At 38.7% G+C, this 18131-nt stretch overlaps 1 protein-coding gene across 1 annotated transcript in view; it reads right to left on the reverse strand.

Annotated features, from left to right (window-relative positions):
- The window catches only part of LOC109936295 (uncharacterized protein C2orf73), a 59403-nt gene extending 58787 nt beyond the window's left edge, over positions 1-616 (reverse strand). The window contains exon 1 of the mRNA XM_020534911.2: positions 499-616. Coding sequence (XP_020390500.1) covers positions 499-557 — 59 coding nt within the window. The 5' untranslated portion in view covers positions 558-616. The remainder of the gene's footprint in view (positions 1-498) is intronic.
- Positions 617-18131: the final 17515 nt, after the last annotated feature.

Here is an 18131-nt window from a genome sequence, read left to right on the forward strand (position 1 = left end):
TCCAATTAAAGTCAAAGGTAAAGAAAACACTACCGTATAATGTATATTCAAGTATAAGGTTACTTTTGGTATTGGTGATGGGTTTAATCACCGTTTAGGTGAATCCTGGTGTCAAAATTTTTTACTTAATAGAGTAAAAGCTATCTTAAAAATCCTTTCAGAGGGATGCTTTTTAAGTATTTGCTTGTACAGCGGTTCTTGCTTATGAGCACACGGCCTGATTAGTTAAATTGCTTCTCAGGATGTCTCTTGCGTGGAAAGAATGATTGATCGAGCCCCAGCACAAATATAATTATTGTGTTCCGTTCCCAAATAAATAAGTAAGAGCGATTTTTGTTTGCATTAAGCCTGGAGTTTGCTGGTGGTCTAACTATTCCCTTTTGATTTTCGTCGAGAAATGTGCCAGGGAACTCCAGCACAGCGAGGTCATTGTTCTTCATTTTAATTTGTCTTGGTGAGTTTCGAGTTGGTTGGAATGTTTGTTAAGATTATACTTACTAAAACCGGCTGGTGACCATTTGTTCGCTGGAAACTTGCTCCTTTGGAGCTTGCTGCATTTTGGTGGAGGAAGTGATAACAAGTATTGAGCTTTACCTGAGGCCTGCTCGTAAGGATTGTTTTGTCAAAGTGCACCTGGAGAACGTCATGTTGCTTGTCAGTTGCTAGGTTACACACGCGCGTCTCCAACATAGCAACAGGCAGGTCACTGCAAAGAGCATTCCAACAACTTGCGAGATTTTGTTTTTCGCTGTTGTAAAGGAGTTCTCATAAAAAAATACAGTTTTATGTCATTCACATGAATATAACCTGCAAATCTAACACGTGATGATGGTTATAATTTTTCATTTTGCCGATAGGCGCCACAAACCATATTCAGTTGTAGCGATAATGCATCTTCATATTTAGTCTGCACTAGACATAAGTAAAACTGGATTCGTTCGATTTTCCCTCCCATCATCCATTCCGCAAAGTCATAACACAACGTGAGAAGGAAGCTCGACATTAAAAGCTGTGGACAGTACATCCTTTTTCGAGACCATGAGAACCGACTCCATCTCAATCATTGCACTCGGAAACAGCGTAAGGCTTTTGCTTTTAAATAACCTGGGGCATACCAAATTCCGATAATGGCAATGTCCTTATAAAAGCAGTATTCACAAGCATCTCTCTAAAATGTCCCACCCACTTCTCTACTACTCAGAACAGGCTGCCTAGGTTAGACGTTTGATAACCACTAGAGAAAAGGAGATTGGACACAGCTCATGAGCTGCAGGACTGAACAAAAATTATTGAAAAAATACATTCTCAAATTAATTCAGATATGCTTTAATGAGGCTGCACGACAGAAGGTTAGATGATCCTGCCCAGATCAAAAGATGTACAAATAAAAACTCATATCACTTTTCTTGCTACAAATCAAACTTTCTGTTGTCATACTTTTGTGTTAACTTTTCCATAATAAATTTCTCTAACCACATTTTGAATGTAAATGACCTGTAAACTTGTGTTGTAATTACACATCCCTGCCTGTCATATTCATGAAAACTTGTCTGCTCTTACCAATTCTATTTCCCTGCTACTAAAACATCTGGTGTTTCCACTTAATACAAATACTGTAAGATCTGAGAGTATCAAAATAAGCACAGATCTATACCTTTAAACTCTCGGGAGAAAATATAGTGTTTATTTAGGTTAGTTTGTGGTTCAGCAGCACTATTGTGTCCAATATGTTTCTAAACAGGAAAATCCAGCCAAGTCTATCTGTTCAGATTGAAATTAAAATGAAAGTAGGAGTGCATTACAGGCCAGAGAATAGTGTGAAAGGAAAGCCTGCTGAGCTACATGTCTTCCTAGAACCAATATATTTCCTGTGATCTTCATTGCTGATAATCATTGGGAAATCACTGCTGTAGGGATTGACACTTCCATCTTTTATACACAGTTGAAGGACATCCCTATCATGATGACTGATCAGAACTCTGAGGTACTACCATTTAATTTCAAAATCTTTTTTTTTTTCAAAGGGGACTGCTACAAACAAAAAAAGGTTGTCTGGCAAAGTCTTGTGTTGGACCCATGGAAAGTCACACCTTGACAATGTCAGAGAAACTTCAAACTGAGAGAGAGATGTAACATTAAGCAATAATGAGAGGGCCATCTATCAGCAGAAAGCTATGTGCTGCAGCCATTTTTTTGTATTTTGCTCTCCCAGGAATATTCAAAAAAGGAGTTAAAAACTAACTGCAAACTTGTTTTGTTCAAGTGGGAGAAGGTGTACTCATGAACTGAAGTTCATATGTGCCAGCTTGGGTTTAAGCCCTAGCATGCTGTGAAAATTCATGGTAAAGAACCACCTATTTATTGCCCCTGCACTGCAAGTAAAATAGTTCCCTTAGTCTGAGTGCTGGAAACCAACTAGCCAACAAACTAAAAACCGAAAGAACTGTGGATGCTGTAAATCAGGAACATAAACAAAGTTGCTGGAAAAGCTCAGCAGGTCTGGCAGCATCTGTGAAGGCAAAAACAGAGTTAACATTTTGGGTCCAGTGACCCTTCCTCAGACAGAAGGAAACAAGACAATAAGGACTCTCTCAGCATGAGTACTGCCAACTACCCACCGTCAAAGGAAACAGAACAAAAGTACTTCAATTGACCTGCATAAACCAAGAATCCCAAATATTAACGTTTTATGGTCTACTCCTCATGAACAACCAAGATAGACTGATCCGTATATCTTTTAATTTTTATCTTTTGTTAGGACTCACTTCTTATTCGTAATCTGTGTATGTTTGTTGCATTATTAATTTGTTTTTGCATTTGGTAACTAATAAACTACTCTTTTGTTAACTCAAGAAAGCCTGATTAATTGGCTTGTCTTGAAATATAAATTCATTTGGTCTGGAAGAAAGGCGTCACAAGGAAGAGATCTTTTTCAACTGAACCTGTTGCGACCAACAAGGGTACGGGTAAATATAGAAGGGGAGCCAGTTCATCCCTTGTCAAACAAGAGCTTAACAGTTTGGGGTATCTCTCTGGAACTGTCATAATTTGGGGAATATCAGTAGAGTCTAGTCATAATATCCCTTGTGCCAGACCTACATTTATCTGGAAGCTTTCTTCTTTAAAATAAGATCTTATGGATTTGGCTTTTCTGCCACAGGATGACTGGGACTAAGAAAGTATTTTGTGACAAAGATAAAATTTTAAATTTATTTTGTGTCCTACTAGAAATAATATTTAAGGTTGTTACAAAAAGATCTTAGAAAGGATTTGTCAATAAATACCTTACAACTGAAGCTAGAAGTTTGGCTGCAAGACTTCTTTTTGCATATTGAGAGTATTTCTCTGTTCATCACAATGGGTATCTGAAGTGACAATTAAGTTGTAATCAAACAAATATACCATTTTCCTTCATTCAATTGTTCTCATTCTTGCTTCGGAAGAACTGGAATAGTTGTTGCAAGTCACTCAGACACAGTTCGTATATGATCATAAGATTATGGATTTAACTCCAATTTACATGCCTGTCTCCTGTAATCCTTGTCAATAAAAAAATCTGTCTAACTTTACCTTAAATATATTCAATGATCTAGTCTCCATTGTTTTACATGGAAAAGAATTCCAACGATTAATAACCCACTGAGAAAATAAATTCCTACTCACCTCTACTTTTAATGGGAGGCACCATTAATTTTAAACACAGCCCCCAGTTCCAGATTCCCCATGAGCTGAAATATCGTCTTAGCATATACCCTTTCAAGTGCCCACAGAATTTTATGTATTTCACTTAGATAACCTTTCATTTTTTTAAAACTCCAATGAACATAGGCCCAATCCGCACTTCCTTTCCTCATAAGACAATACCTTCATCTTCCAAAATCAGCTTAGTGAGCCTTCTCTGGACTATTTCTAATGCAGATATATCTTTCCATAAGTAAGGAGAGCAAAACTGTACACAGGACTCTAAATGTGGCCTCACCAAAGCCCTATAACAAGATTTAGCTACTTATATACTTATTCCCTCTTAAATTTTGCCTTCATAATTACTTGCTGTACATACAATGTAATGTTTTCATGCACAAGCACACAGAGATAAATCTGTACTGCAGCATTCTGCAATCTCTCTTTACTTTAATAACATTCTGCTTTTTCTATTATTCCTGCCAAAAGTGGATAACTTATATTTTCCCATTTATACTCCCCTTGTAAATTTTTTTGTGTGCTCACTTAACCTATTCATATTCCTTTGCAGTCTCTATGTATCCTTACAACTTGGACTCCTACCTACATGGCAACACACATATGACATACAAATTAGGAGTACACTAGGCCTTTCAGCCCTTCTAGCCTACTCCACCATTCAGAAGATCATAGCTGATCTGAATACTTCACATTCTCACCTATGCCCACAACATGTTCTCTCTTGTTTATAAAAAATCTACATATCCCTGCCTTAAAAATTTTAGACTCTTCTTCCATCACCTTTTGAGGAAGAGTTCCAAAGAGTCACATCCTCTGTTAGATAGAAAGTCTTCTAGTATCTGTCTTAAATGGGTAACACTTTATTTTAAAACAGTAACCCCTAGAATCACATTTGCTCACATGAGGAAATATGCCTTCCACATGCACCTGTCAAGACTTGCAGTGACAAGTGGTGCAGTCATACAATCAGGCAGGTGGTCATGCTGTGCATCAGTTCTCAGTCCAGGGCACGTACAATTTTTTTATACGTCAGGGCGCTACATCAATCTAGCACATGTATCATGTGACCTTAGTGTTTGCCTTAAGCACACAGCATCTGCAGCAGGCAGTGGGACATGTCAGAAAGCCTTAGGGGAGTAGTCTGCAATGAAGTCCAGGGGAAACCAGGGGGCCCAGCTCAGTTAGTTGAAGGTGAACTTCCATGCCATTCTCAGGTGTTGACCACAGTCAAGTGTCCGACTGGATGGTTTTGCACAGGAATTGTACCTCTGTGGTCCATGGTGGCTCAGTGGCTAGTACTACTGTATAGTGCCAGACACCTGGGTTCAATTCCATCCTTGTGCAACTATCTGCATGGAGTTTGCATATTCTCCCTGTATCTGTATGGGTTTCCTCCAGGTGCTCTGGTTTTGTCCCACAGTCCAAAGATGTGCAGATTAGGTGGATTGGCCATGCAAAAAAAAAATGCCCCATTAGGTGGGTTAGCCATGATACAAAAACCCATGTGGAGGTTACAGAGATGAGGTAAGGGGCTAGATCTTGGTGGGACCCTCTTCAGAGGGCTGGTGCAGACTTGATAGGCTGAATGACCTCTTTCTGCACTGTATGGATTCTATGAACTGGCTTTCCTGAGGGTCTAGGACCAAGATATGACTCCTGACTTTCAGTTCTTTCATAGTTCTGGCTCTGGGTCCTTGAATATAGAGACAAAACAATGGAGTGATGATTAGAACATATCCCAATGATTGCTTCTGCAATATCCTATAGGTTTGGCCCTTCAAGTCAGTCACCAGTCTATCCGTGGAGGAAGCTTTCCATTCTACCAGGTAGATGACTGTAGTGCTTTTGGCCTGAATAGCACTTCAAAGTCTGAGCCAGAACATCCATCCCTGTGCTATCCTCCCCATATCTTCACAGATTTGGATGTTCATCATATTCTACATTATGAATTACTCCAGTTGTTCACCTTCTGACTAGGACTTGGCATCTGAATTACTTCCAGTGTTCCTCTGAATACCAGAATCCTGCTTCAAATCAATCTCTGGCAGCTGCCTGTAAGCTGCAATGTTCCCTCACTAGGCTTCCTCATTCCAGGATGCAATTCCCTGCTGAGGGTGCTGGTATCTGCTCTGATGCTTTTTGCTGAGCAAGAACATGGCATCACGCCTGATGAGATTTCCTGTTCCTCCTCAGATGTTAATGTGGAACCCTGTGAAAGATTGGTGCCAGCATCTAATGGTTCACTTGCTCAGAAAACAAAACCAAAGAACGTTACTGCCATTCACATTTTAAACGCCTCAAGCACTGGAATATGTTGCCAATGTTCATAATTCATAGTTCCTAACATGCATTCAGTTATTCATTACAAATAGATGAGAATATTCGGGAGTAGGTATCATCCCCATTTCTGTGCAACATGCAAGACACAAAGCCCCTCTCTTTAATAGGCACACACAAATCGCTCTGTGTTGCACATAATGACTCTTGCACACTTAACAACCCCATGCTTTCCTCCCAATGTACATCCCCAATTGAACTGCTTGACTCATTGCATGCAAGTTCTACAGACTCTTTTTCTATTGGCATGAGGACTGCCAGTTATGACACACTGCCTCCCATCCTTAATCTTTCATGGGTGTTGCACGCCCCTTTTCTCCTGCAACCAAAATGCAATCTGTGCAATATCTACCAAATCATTGCAAACACTCTTCTGACCTCTCAGAACTCAGCAGGCTGAGATATCTGCAGTGCCAAACTAACAGCAACCATTCCACACTTTTTACTTCTTCTCCACAGAGAAAAAAAGTAATAGGCCTAAGGACAGTGTATAACGACACTAGAGCATCAATTTATCTTGCACTTCAAACAGCGCCAACCTACACTCATATTGGGCCTTTCCAGATAAGTATAGCCTCTCTCACCAGTGCAGATTCATTAAGGTTGTTGAGTTGCTTCCTGATCTGCATCAAAGACCTTCAGATGATCCAAGGTTATTGACTTCCGATGCAACATCATAACTAAACCCAGTGATGGCAACTCTCAGTACATTTCTGTTTTAAATGTGTATATGTAAAGTTGTGGTTCTTTCAGACTTAAAGACAACATGAAAAGATCAACAATAACATTTACACAGTTGATATAATTTTGAGTGAAGCAGTACTATTAAATAGAATACAAAACAGCTGACTGATGAGGCACCACCTTTTTAACTGTGTATGACGCAAAGTCTATTAAATGGTCTAGAAACATGAACCAAGAGGTGTCACATCAAGGTGTAGATATTGCATTTGTCAATGGTGTTCACTATTGTAAGAAAGTTGGTAAATTTGTATGGGATTCACACTTTCATCTGTTGCTTGTACAGAGGAAGAGTTGTAGGTCACTAGGAGCCTAAGTGTGAACATTGTTTAAAATGGTTCCCCCTGTTTCTGTAGCTAGAGGCTTCCAAAAGTGGGGTTCAGATCCCAAATGGAATTATAAACTGGAATTGTGAGGTCATGAATCCAACGTAGCAATGGCTGACCCTGCTTTTTCTTGCTCCAGGAAGTCTCATCCTACTCCCCCTTTGCTCACTAAGAGTTCATATCAATTTTCAAGCCTCAAAATCAGGTCACAGTGGGAAAAGTTTGGGAAGTACCACTGTAGCTCATCCATAAGGTTAAAGAGAATGGTTAGTGGAATCCCATCACAACCAGATTCTGTATTCTGAACCTGTGTCCTTTGAAGACAATCAATACATCAATGAATAGATCTATATTTGCCTTTGCAGAAAGTCTAAAACACAATTTGAAGCAGCAAGAAACACCAGTTATGCATTTATTGTTTCTCAGAAGCTACAACAAGTAGAATTTTGGAAATTTTCTGAGTTATATTATTCTGAAATTTTTTTTATTAGCGCAAAAATCCTGGAAGACAATAACAGAATCTCTTGAAACAAAATTTTTGCCTGCACAGCAATTTAATTTTAATCAGCTACATACTTTGTAATGTCTGTCCTCTGCCTGTTACAACTTATAGCATTAATGGGGCCTTAATTATTAGGCTAATATACTAACTATTCACTTGAGGGGACAGTGAAATGTTGGATCGTGAATCTGGAAGTGATTTATATTGGTGTACACATGAGCAGAACTTTATCAGCCCAGCAGTGGCAGGATTAGAGGTGGAAAACTGGTAAAATGGCATTGTCACCACTTGGACTGGCTTCCTAATGTGCTCCTGTCACTGACCAGGTTTGCCAGATATGATGGTGTGTTGGATGAGTGACTGACACATCAGCAGCAGGCAGGTAATTAAAATAGTCAAACAGCCCATTGTTAGTTATTTTCCTCTTTTTTTCCCAATTTTATCAGTGGTCCATTGAGATTCAGAATCTCTTCCATTCAAAGAAAACAAACACTGAACAACAGCTGAGTAATGGAGTGAATTAGCTAGTAGCCATAGTGTGAAGCTATGTGAAGAAATGATGCCATCAAGTTTGGAAGGGGAGAGGGTAGGGCTTAAGTGAAATGTCACCAGTGGAACAGTATTTCCCAGGTCCACTGATAGAAGGACAACATTCTTGAGAGGGTTATTGCTGTGACAACTTCATCTGGTGAGGGGATCAATGTTTTCAGACTTTGTTTCCTTCAGTGAGGAGAAAACTAAGAAAAAAGGAAATATCAACATCAATTCCAAGGTATGCTCACCTACCCCATCTCCCCCTCCCCCCACAATGGATCAAGGGTGACCCACTCCCATAGCATCATCTGCAAGGATCAATGGATGAGAGTAAAAGCTGGACAGCCCTATGGGTTGATGATGACTCCCTGCATCTCTTCCTCCAGGATGTTCTCATCCTGCAAGGGATATCCATAAGAGGGAACAGATATAATTATCTCGGCAGATCCTACATCCATTTTCACCACTATTTAAAGGCTGATGTCTGTTGTTCAAATAAGTTTACTCTAATACCAGAGGAATTCTGCATGATATGCACGCAGATTAACTTGTCAAAGTACCTTCCAATTCAATGGGAAAACAAAGAGTGTCTAATACTTTAAATCCTGAAAACGATGAGTTGTTGCTACTTTAAATCCTGCCTCATTTTTCCCTGCTGCAATTGCACAACAGTGACAGTGGCAGATTTTGCACAATTAATACTACTTGGCTTGATTGAAAAATGAGACTATTATGTACATTATAGATTTTGTTGCAGTTTTTAATTGCACACCAACAGTTGACTAAGAAATCTTACACAAATCATTATGTACTACATTTGTTTAATTTCGGAGCAATGGTTATGGGTATATTTTCATTAAATTTCATAAAATGCTGCAAGATTCAACTTCGCCTCCACATTTAACTCATATTGGCTGATGGAGTGCATTACCTCATTGCTCTGCACAGTAAATGTGCTAAATTCCTGTTGTTTTGAATCCAGCCCAAACAGATGGGATGAATGTCTTCTTCTTAAGGCAGTGTGCAAAAGAACCCAACCCAGTCCCTCTAGTGCACAGCAACAAACTGTTCAAATTGTGACAATAACAAAATATTCTAGAAGTTCTTGCTCAAAGGTACTCAGAAAGCAGTACTGTACTATTCCTGAGATTCATGGAAATGCATAATTTGGTCAATCAGATGAGCCCCGAACGCATCTGGTCAATGTCATTCTTGATTTGTGAGTACTTGATATTGTTTCCAGATGCAAAAGAAAACATTGTTCACAGTGTTCACATGATTGGATTTGATGAGTAAGAAAAGGAAATAAGCAAAAGGATCACAAAAGACCTTTGAATTGAGTGCATGTTTTCAAAAGCAATGCTTAAAGTGAAAACACCAGTTGCAAAGTAGAGGTATATTTTCTTTATCGAGAAATTTCAAATGTAATGAAAATATCACATTTGTTTCTGCAATTCACATAAGTGTTGATGGACTTTAAATATTTGCTGAAAATGCAATTTTAAATAATGTGCATCATGTTGTAGTAGCCTATTGATATATTGCAATGGGACATTTGTTCATAAATTAATCCTTGGATCCTGCAATTATCTAATTTGTGCTACACAAAAGCTGTTTGTGAGATTAAAATACATTGAATAAATAAATAAAATGTGTTTGCTTTGCTGATTTATACAGCATAGAATGATGACTACAGCAAGTGAAGCATGCTCAAAACAGTGAGTGATAAACACAGATGAATAGAACTAAACTCTGGTATTTAGCATAGCTAAGCCTTTGGCTGAATACAGTAATTCTGAACGCCAAAACTTGTTGATTTTTCATTGGTATTAGAGTGTTCTAGAGCAACAGTGATAAAACAAACCCACATATAAACAAGCTCTTCATTGTCCCACAAAATGGTAGTCAAAAGACAAACATTATTAGGGGGTTTCAAATCTGTAAAATGACTTGAATGTAAACCTCTGCTAAAGCTGCAGCTCCCTGAATTTATCAATTTCTAAAATTGATGTATGTATGTGTTAATAATTTCTGCCCTGTAACATTCTATTCTGTCTTTATAACTAGCAAGAACCTGCATTGAAGAGTAGAAGTCAGCAGTGCAGATACAGGCTGCATGTTGTTAAAATTAATCCAGACTCTGAAAACTTTAATATCTTTATAACCCAGGGGGTTAGAGCAAATATCTTGCAACTATTAAACTTCCCAACTCCATAGGCATGTAGAAAACATTTTTACAGTGGAATCGAACTGAAACTTCTTTATTGTTTTCATTTTTTTTCATACAATGTGGTTTTGCTTTCCAAATAAGTGCCCATCTTCCTCTGGAACTTAATGTTTGCTTCTCAGCAATCAGATTTCTGCCCTTGTAGTAATACTGAAATGACCAGAGTCAGAAATGACATCCTAGTTGGCTGTGGCAGAGGTAAACTATTCATCCTCATCTATGTCAAATGTTTTGTAGCCATTGGTAGTGTTAACTAGGAAATTCTGCTTCAATGCCTCTCCAATTTTATTTGGCCAGTTGGTACAGCACTCACCTAGTTCCATTCTTATCTATCTAGTTGCAGCTAGGAAATCAGCTGGAATGGCTTCTCTTCCTGATACTGATTTGCAGTTCTCCCAAGGATCTATCCATGGTCCCTTCTTATTTTTTGTCTACACACTATTCCTTGATGACATTATCCAAAACATAGCATGAGTATCCACATGTTCACTGATGATACTGATCTCTGCAGCTCACTCTCTTGATTCAACTCCCTCGATACCTCCTACTGACTCCAAAATACCAGACTGCCTTACTCACGTTCAGGCCCGAATAGCAGAAATTTTCTCCAGCTAATTTTTGCGATGGCAGAAGCCTAGACTTTGATCTCCATCACAAAGTCTATTTCTTTGTAAATAGTCCTTTGTATTTTTCTTTGTAAAATTCCTTTCCTTGGCAAATGTATGAAACTGAAGCATACCATTCAAACCTTTTGTATATTTGAGCATTTTAAACCACACATACACACCATCACTCAGACCAATTATTCCCACTTATGTGACAATGTCTGGTTTTGCCTTTTCCTCAGCTTATCTGCTGCTAAAACCTTATTCAATGCCTTTTGTAACTCTAGACTTGAGTATTCCAAAGCATTATGCTATGGTCAGCTTCCTTAGTTCTACCTCCCACAAGCTGCATTCAAAAGGCTGCTATGTCGTAACTGACACAAAGTTCTATCTTCATTGTAATTGCTGACCTCCATTGAATCCCAGTTAAGCAGAAACTTGATATAAAAGTATCTCATTGTTTTATAATTCCTCCCTTTCATTGCCCCTTTCATCTCTTTGAGATCTCCTTCCTATTTACTGCTGGATCTCCCAAGATTACCAAGTGAAAGCGTTGAAAATTTGAAGTTAGAATTCAGCTACTCATAGTTTCTGTAAGTGAATAGTTGGAGGCTAGAGCAGAACATGCTCTGGGAGGGAATGGAACTTCTTTACTTTGCTTTTGAGCATTCCTGGCTGAACTGCCAACATTCTAAGCTATGGAAATCCCATCCTAGGTCTCTTCTCTCTTTATTTCTCCTTGCTCCTTTAAGATGCTCACTATAACCTATCTTTTTAACCTGGATTATGATCTTCTGGCCTTATATCTCCTATGTGAGTCGGTGGCAAAGTCTGTTTGATAACACTTCAGTAAAATGCTTGGGGATGTTTTATCATGCTATCACAAGCTCAAACAATGAATGCATCAAATATGAAGGAAACTTGTTATTAGAAATAAATGTAAAATTTTTCATAGAAGTTAATAGATTATTTTAAAGACTATAATAAAAATTCATATTGTGCATCATTAGCTCAATGATTCTGGTTAAATCTTAAATTCTGCTTATTTTTTGCAAAAGAATTATATAAGCAGCACATCCACTTTACACAACTACTATTCACATAAAGTAAATCAATACTCTTCTCCAGACGAAATGGTGTATTGAATATTTTTAATTATTTAATATCTAAAATCTTTCACTGCGTTGACAGTATAGCATAAATTAAATGTAAAATTCCCATGATAAAACTAATAGCTCTAACTACAACAGAATATTTGTTGTCCTTGTCATGACCACACCAGGCATGTCTGCACAATGGTCGAAATACTACAAATTTATATGTTTGTTTAGACCCATTTTAGTTTTTTTACCAACTGTCCAAATTTTTAAAGAATAACCAGCAAAGCTTTACTCTTAAATAAGATCAAAGGCTAGTTTATTTGTGTAAATATTACTGAGAGTTACTATGTAAAAAGTGATATAGTTATTAGATAAAATACAGATACAATGTTTAAAAGAGTGGATAAAATATACTTATAAAGTTGAAAGTAAGATCAGTCAGTTACCATTGCAAACCTATTACTTCCTCGACGATTTCTTTTCCACTAAACTGAACTCAGAATTCAACAGGTGTGATAGCTTTTTTAGTTGAATAGTTGGAGGTGCTACAATCCCAGCTGATGGTAATGCTGGACAAATTGGATCCTGGAGTTAAACCTGGCTTGGTAAGCCACAAGTTTTATTCTTCTTTTGTTTATCATGGAGGCCAATCATTGAACATATTCACTGAGGCTGTCAATGTACTTCTAATAAAAGACATAAAAGTTTATTACACAAAAGAAAAGCACAAACCATATTACACTATACAAGAACTATTACAACCACCAGAAAGGAAGATCCATTGTTTCTATTCCAGCAATAAAGTTAAGACACTTAAAACTCAGTGAAGACTCATCCCAATTATTGCACTAAAACTCCTTGTTTAGCTGACATGGCTGTTATCAGTTTCCTTTTGGCTAATGTCTACACATTCATTAGATTCTATTTTCTTTAGTTGATACTTGCAACTGTAACAGACTCATCTTACCTTTATCTTTAAAAGCATTTTTTGTCTGTACCTACTTTTAATCTTTGTATCTATACATAGGCCAGACTGGAAGAAAACTGACAATGTGATACACAAACCCCAATTAGCCACCAAGAAACATGACCAATTCTCACTTGTCTCACTACAGATGGACAATGAGGACAGAAATTCGACTGGGATAACACATCCATAATAGCACAAGCCAAACAGAGACACACCAGGGAATTCCTGGAGGCCAGGTATTCCACCAGAAATCCATCAACAAACATATTGAATTAGACCATGCGTACAAACCACTGAGAAACAGAACTGGACAAACATTCCAACAAACTGAGGCATATAAATAACAGAGATAGTAGGAACTGCAGATGCTGGAAAATTTGAGATAACAAGGTGTAGAGCTGGATGAACACAGCAGGCCAAGCAGCATCATAGGAGCAGGAAGGCTGACGTTTCGGGCCTAGACCCTTCATCAGAAATGGGGGAGGGGACGGGGGTTCTGAAATAAATAGGGAGAGAAGGGGAGGCAGATAGAAGATGGATAGAGGAGAAGATAGGTGGAGAGGAAACAGACAGGTCAAAGAGGTGAGGATGGAGCCAGAAAAGGTGAGTGTAGGTGGGGAGTTAAGAAGGGGATAGGTCAGTCCAGGGAGGACGGACAGGTCAAGGGGGCGGGATGAAGTTAGTAGGTAGGAAATGGGCGTGCGGCTTGAGGTGGGAGGAGGGGATAGGTGGGAGGAAGAACAGGTTAGGGAGGCAGGGACGAGCTGGGCTGGTTTTGGGATGCGGTAGGGGGAGGGGACATTTTGAAGCTTGTGATCTCCCCGCCTCCCTAACCTGTTCTTCCTCCCACCTATCCCCTCCTCCCACCTCAAGCCGCACCCCCATTTCCTACTTACTAACCTCATCCCGCCCCCTTGACCTGTCCGTCCTCCCTGGACTGACCTATCTCCTCCCTACCTCCCCACCTACACTCAACTTTACTGGCTCCATCCCCGCCTCTTTGACCTGTCTGTTTCCTCTCCACCTATCTTCTCCTCTATCCATCTTCTTTCTGCCTCCCCCTCTCTCCCTATTTATTTCAGAACCCCCCTCCCCTCCCCCATTTCTGATGAAGGGTCTAGGCCCGAAATGTCAGCCTTCCTGCTCCTATGATGCTGCTTGGCCTGCTGTGTTCATCCAGCTCTACACCTTGTTATCTCATATAAATAACAAGCAGGACAGAACCCCGACGCTTCACCGGAGGCACACTGACGATGTTACCTAGCAGGGTGATGAAATGTTTGCAACCAAACCCACCAGCTTGGCAAGCATGTCTACAACCTTATCTATACGTTCTATAATCCAAAATTATGGATGACTACAAACATAGCTGTGAAGGAACACAGTGAGGATGACATAAAAAGTGTTTGGCAGGAAGAATAGAAGAGCCGAATATTATCTAAATTGACAAAGACAGAAGAAATTTGCAGCCTGAGGGATTGTGGGCCCTTCTGCATAAATAAAAGAAATGCATTCAAGATCAATGGGTAATAGTCTATTATTTCAAAAGGACTGGAGTCTTAAAATAATGAAACTTGTTAAAGCTATACAGGACACAAGTTAGACTACATTTAGAATACTGGCAACTGTTTTGGTCACCACTGGAGCCAGTTCAGAGAAGGCTGACTGAGCATGGAAGGATTTTCTTACGAGCAGAGGTTGAGCAGGTTGTGCCTACAATCATTGCAGTTTAGAAGAATGGGAGGTGACCTTATTGAAACATGTAAGGTAATTAGGGAACTGAACAAGATAGATGCTGAGAGATGTTTCCTCTTATGGGAGTATTTAGGACCAGAGGGTACAATCTCAGAATGAGGGGTTGCACATAAAAGATAGAGATGAGAAGGAATTTCTTCTCCCAGAAGATAGTGAATCTATGGAATTCTTTACCATGGTGAGCTGTTGAAGCTGGACCATTAAATATACACAAGGCTGAGCTAGACATATTTTTACTCAGTAAGTGAATCAAAGGTAATGGGGGAAACAGCAGAAGAGTAGAGTTGAGGATTATCAGATCAGCCATGATCTCATTGAGTGAAGAATCAGAATATGGGCCAAATTGTCTACTTCTTATCCTCCATCTTTTGACCTATGGTCTATGTTTCTTCCTGAGACCATAAAAACAAACTGCTAACTCAGTTGACTTTTAGTTAACATGGGTTCCTTAAACTCATGTCTTTGACAGCATTATGTGACACTTCCAGCCTTCTGCTTCTGGATCTACCTTCATACTGACTTCTAAGCAACTCAAGACTTTTCTGCAATCCTGTCTGTTTGGAGACTTCTAATAACAGCACTTCTGCTCCTATGGGCCTTGTCCCCCTTCATGAACTTGCTTCTGGACCTGTCTCTCTTTCTCCGTGGTCAACAAACATATTAATACCTCAGCAATTATTTTCCAAATTATATGCTAATCATTTAGCCAAAAACCACAATATTTCTTGTAAATTCTGTTTTGAACTCAATTTCCAAAATGAATTTTTCACCTTTAAAAAGAGACAGGTCAATCTTTACAAACTTAAAATAAATCAATTTATTCTTTCATTATAGAACTCAATTTATCAAAATAATAACGTTATATTATGAACGTACATGCCTGATTTCTCCCACTGGTGTACTGAGCAAAACAGGTTGTGGGAGGGACTGAAGGTTTCGCTATTTCAATTTAATGGAATGCAGATTTTGTCCTTAGTCATCCAGTTCAGTTCTGCAGTCCTCAGTTGGACTGAGAAGCCCCTTTCTGATGATATCTGTCAGAATTCTTCTTGGCAATCTGTCAAATTGGTATCTCATGGAATTCTCGTCATAAACAAAGCAAAATAGTTCCGAGGAAGGGTCACCGGACCTGAAACATTAACTCTGATTTTTTTCTTCACAGATGCTGCCAGACCTGCTGAGCTTTTCCAGAAACTTCTGTTTTTGTTGTTGTTGTTTAAAATAGTTTCCATGTTGACTGGGGTGAGTTACTGTTCCATACATTCCCTGGAATGTCCTTCCAATCTCTTGTTTGCTTAGAAGCTTTGAACCTTTATACTTTTAGAAGGACCCATTGTGTTTTCAAAGAGTTAATTGAATTCTAAATGTCAGCCCTTGTGATTGATTCTGAGGTATCTCATTTACTAAGCTGCCTTATCTTTGGCGATTTTGAATTAACAAGGACAGTCATGTGACTTTCAGGAGCCACTTTGCAGTATTCTGTACCCACTGTAAAAAATTAGATTAAACTTCTTTATAAAATATATAAGTACACAATCCTGATACATTAATATCTTTATTTCTTTTCTTTAATTAACCATTCTCTTCTGCTATTTGTTCAACTGTGTTCTTTCACCTAGAACACATGCTGTTATGTTATAAGAAGTCTATTCTTCATTATGTAAATTCAATTTCTGCAAGTATTACTGCTTTCAGCAATGAGTAAGATCAATTTCAATATAATGTATCTATATATTAACATTTAGACTATTGCAGAAGCCAAAAAGTACACTTTGCAGGTTTTGAACTTTGAACCATTGCTGTATGATATAAACAAGACCCTCCTTTTATCTAAGGTGGTTATTCTTATGGCTAGCTTGTTATGAGGAATAACAAGCTGGAATTATGGCTGTATCCCAATAAAGTTATACAGTTTGTTCTTTGCTGTGGAACTGTGTCTTATGCTGCACAATGCAATCTTTTGCCCTTTCATCTCAAATCTCTCTTCTATCTTTTCGAGTCAGCCTGCTGTCACAGTGGCTACATTTTTGTGCTAGCTACAAACTTGAGCTGGAAGGTTACTTGGACCCGCTGACCAATCTCAGCTATTGTTTCATTGGTGAACATTGGATTTTGCTCAAATTTGGCTTTTAAGTTGCTGGGCTTTTCTGCCATCAAGACTACACTTCTCGACATTGAACTCAGCTATGCATGTCAACTATTCAGTAGGTTTAAGGTCGCTTTGTGTGTAGCCTATACTTTATCCTCCATCACTGTTGTTACTTGCTGTGCTTTTAACTGCAATATTATTTCTATTGGTTTTTACAGGTTTAATTTGTTACAGCCAGAAATTCACTCTGCCTCTTATAGTCACGTCCTCCATTATCACCATTTTTCTGTGCTGCAATTGGTACTATATCATAAGACCGTAAGACATAGGAGCAGAAGAAGATCATTCAGCCCATTTTGTCTCATTTGCATTTACAGGAATGATGGCTGATCTGATAATCCTCAATTCCACTTTCCTATCTTTTCCCATAACCTTCAATTTACTTACTTATTAAAAACATGCCTATCTCAGCCTTGAATACATTAACAACACAGCCTGAACAGCCTCCTACTAAGAGAATCATAAGAATTCCACAAATTCACTACACACTGAGAGATAACATTCCTCCTCATTTCTGTCTTAAAAGAGCAACCCCTTATTCTGAGATTTTGTCCATTGAGCCTAGACTCCCATACGAGGAAATAACCTTTCCACCCTGTAAAGTCCCTGAAGAATTTTGTATCTTTCAATAAGGCCACCCTCATTTTTCTAAACTCCAATGGTCTGAGGCCCAACCTACGTAACGTCTCTTCATAAAACATTCCCTCTAAGCTTAGCCAATCTTCTTTAGCTTACTTCAAATGCCAGTCTGTCTTTTCTCAGATAAGACACAAAAGTGTTCACAAGTATTCCAATCTGACTAGTGCCTTGTACAGTTTTAACAGAACTTCCCTAGTTTTATATTCCATTCTCTTTGAAATAAAGGCCAAAATGACATTTGCCTTTCCCATTACCTAATGAGCTTGGGTGCTAGTTGTTTTATGATTTATGCACAAAGACTCCTAAATCCCTTTGTGCTGTAGTTTTCTGCATTCTCTCTCACCGTTTAAATAATATTCAGCTGCTCTATTCTTCTTTCCAAGGTACATAGCCTCAAATTTTCCTGCATTATATTCCATTTGTCAAGTTTTTGTCTATTCACTTAACCTGAGTATATCCCTATGCAGATTCTTTGTGCATTCTCACTACTTACCGTCCTGCACATTTTTGTATTGTCCACAAATTTGGCCATTTTATATTCACT

The sequence above is a fragment of the Rhincodon typus genome, chromosome 9, assembly GCF_021869965.1.
Source record: "Rhincodon typus isolate 14 chromosome 9, sRhiTyp1.1, whole genome shotgun sequence".
NCBI lineage: Eukaryota > Metazoa > Chordata > Chondrichthyes > Orectolobiformes > Rhincodontidae > Rhincodon > Rhincodon typus.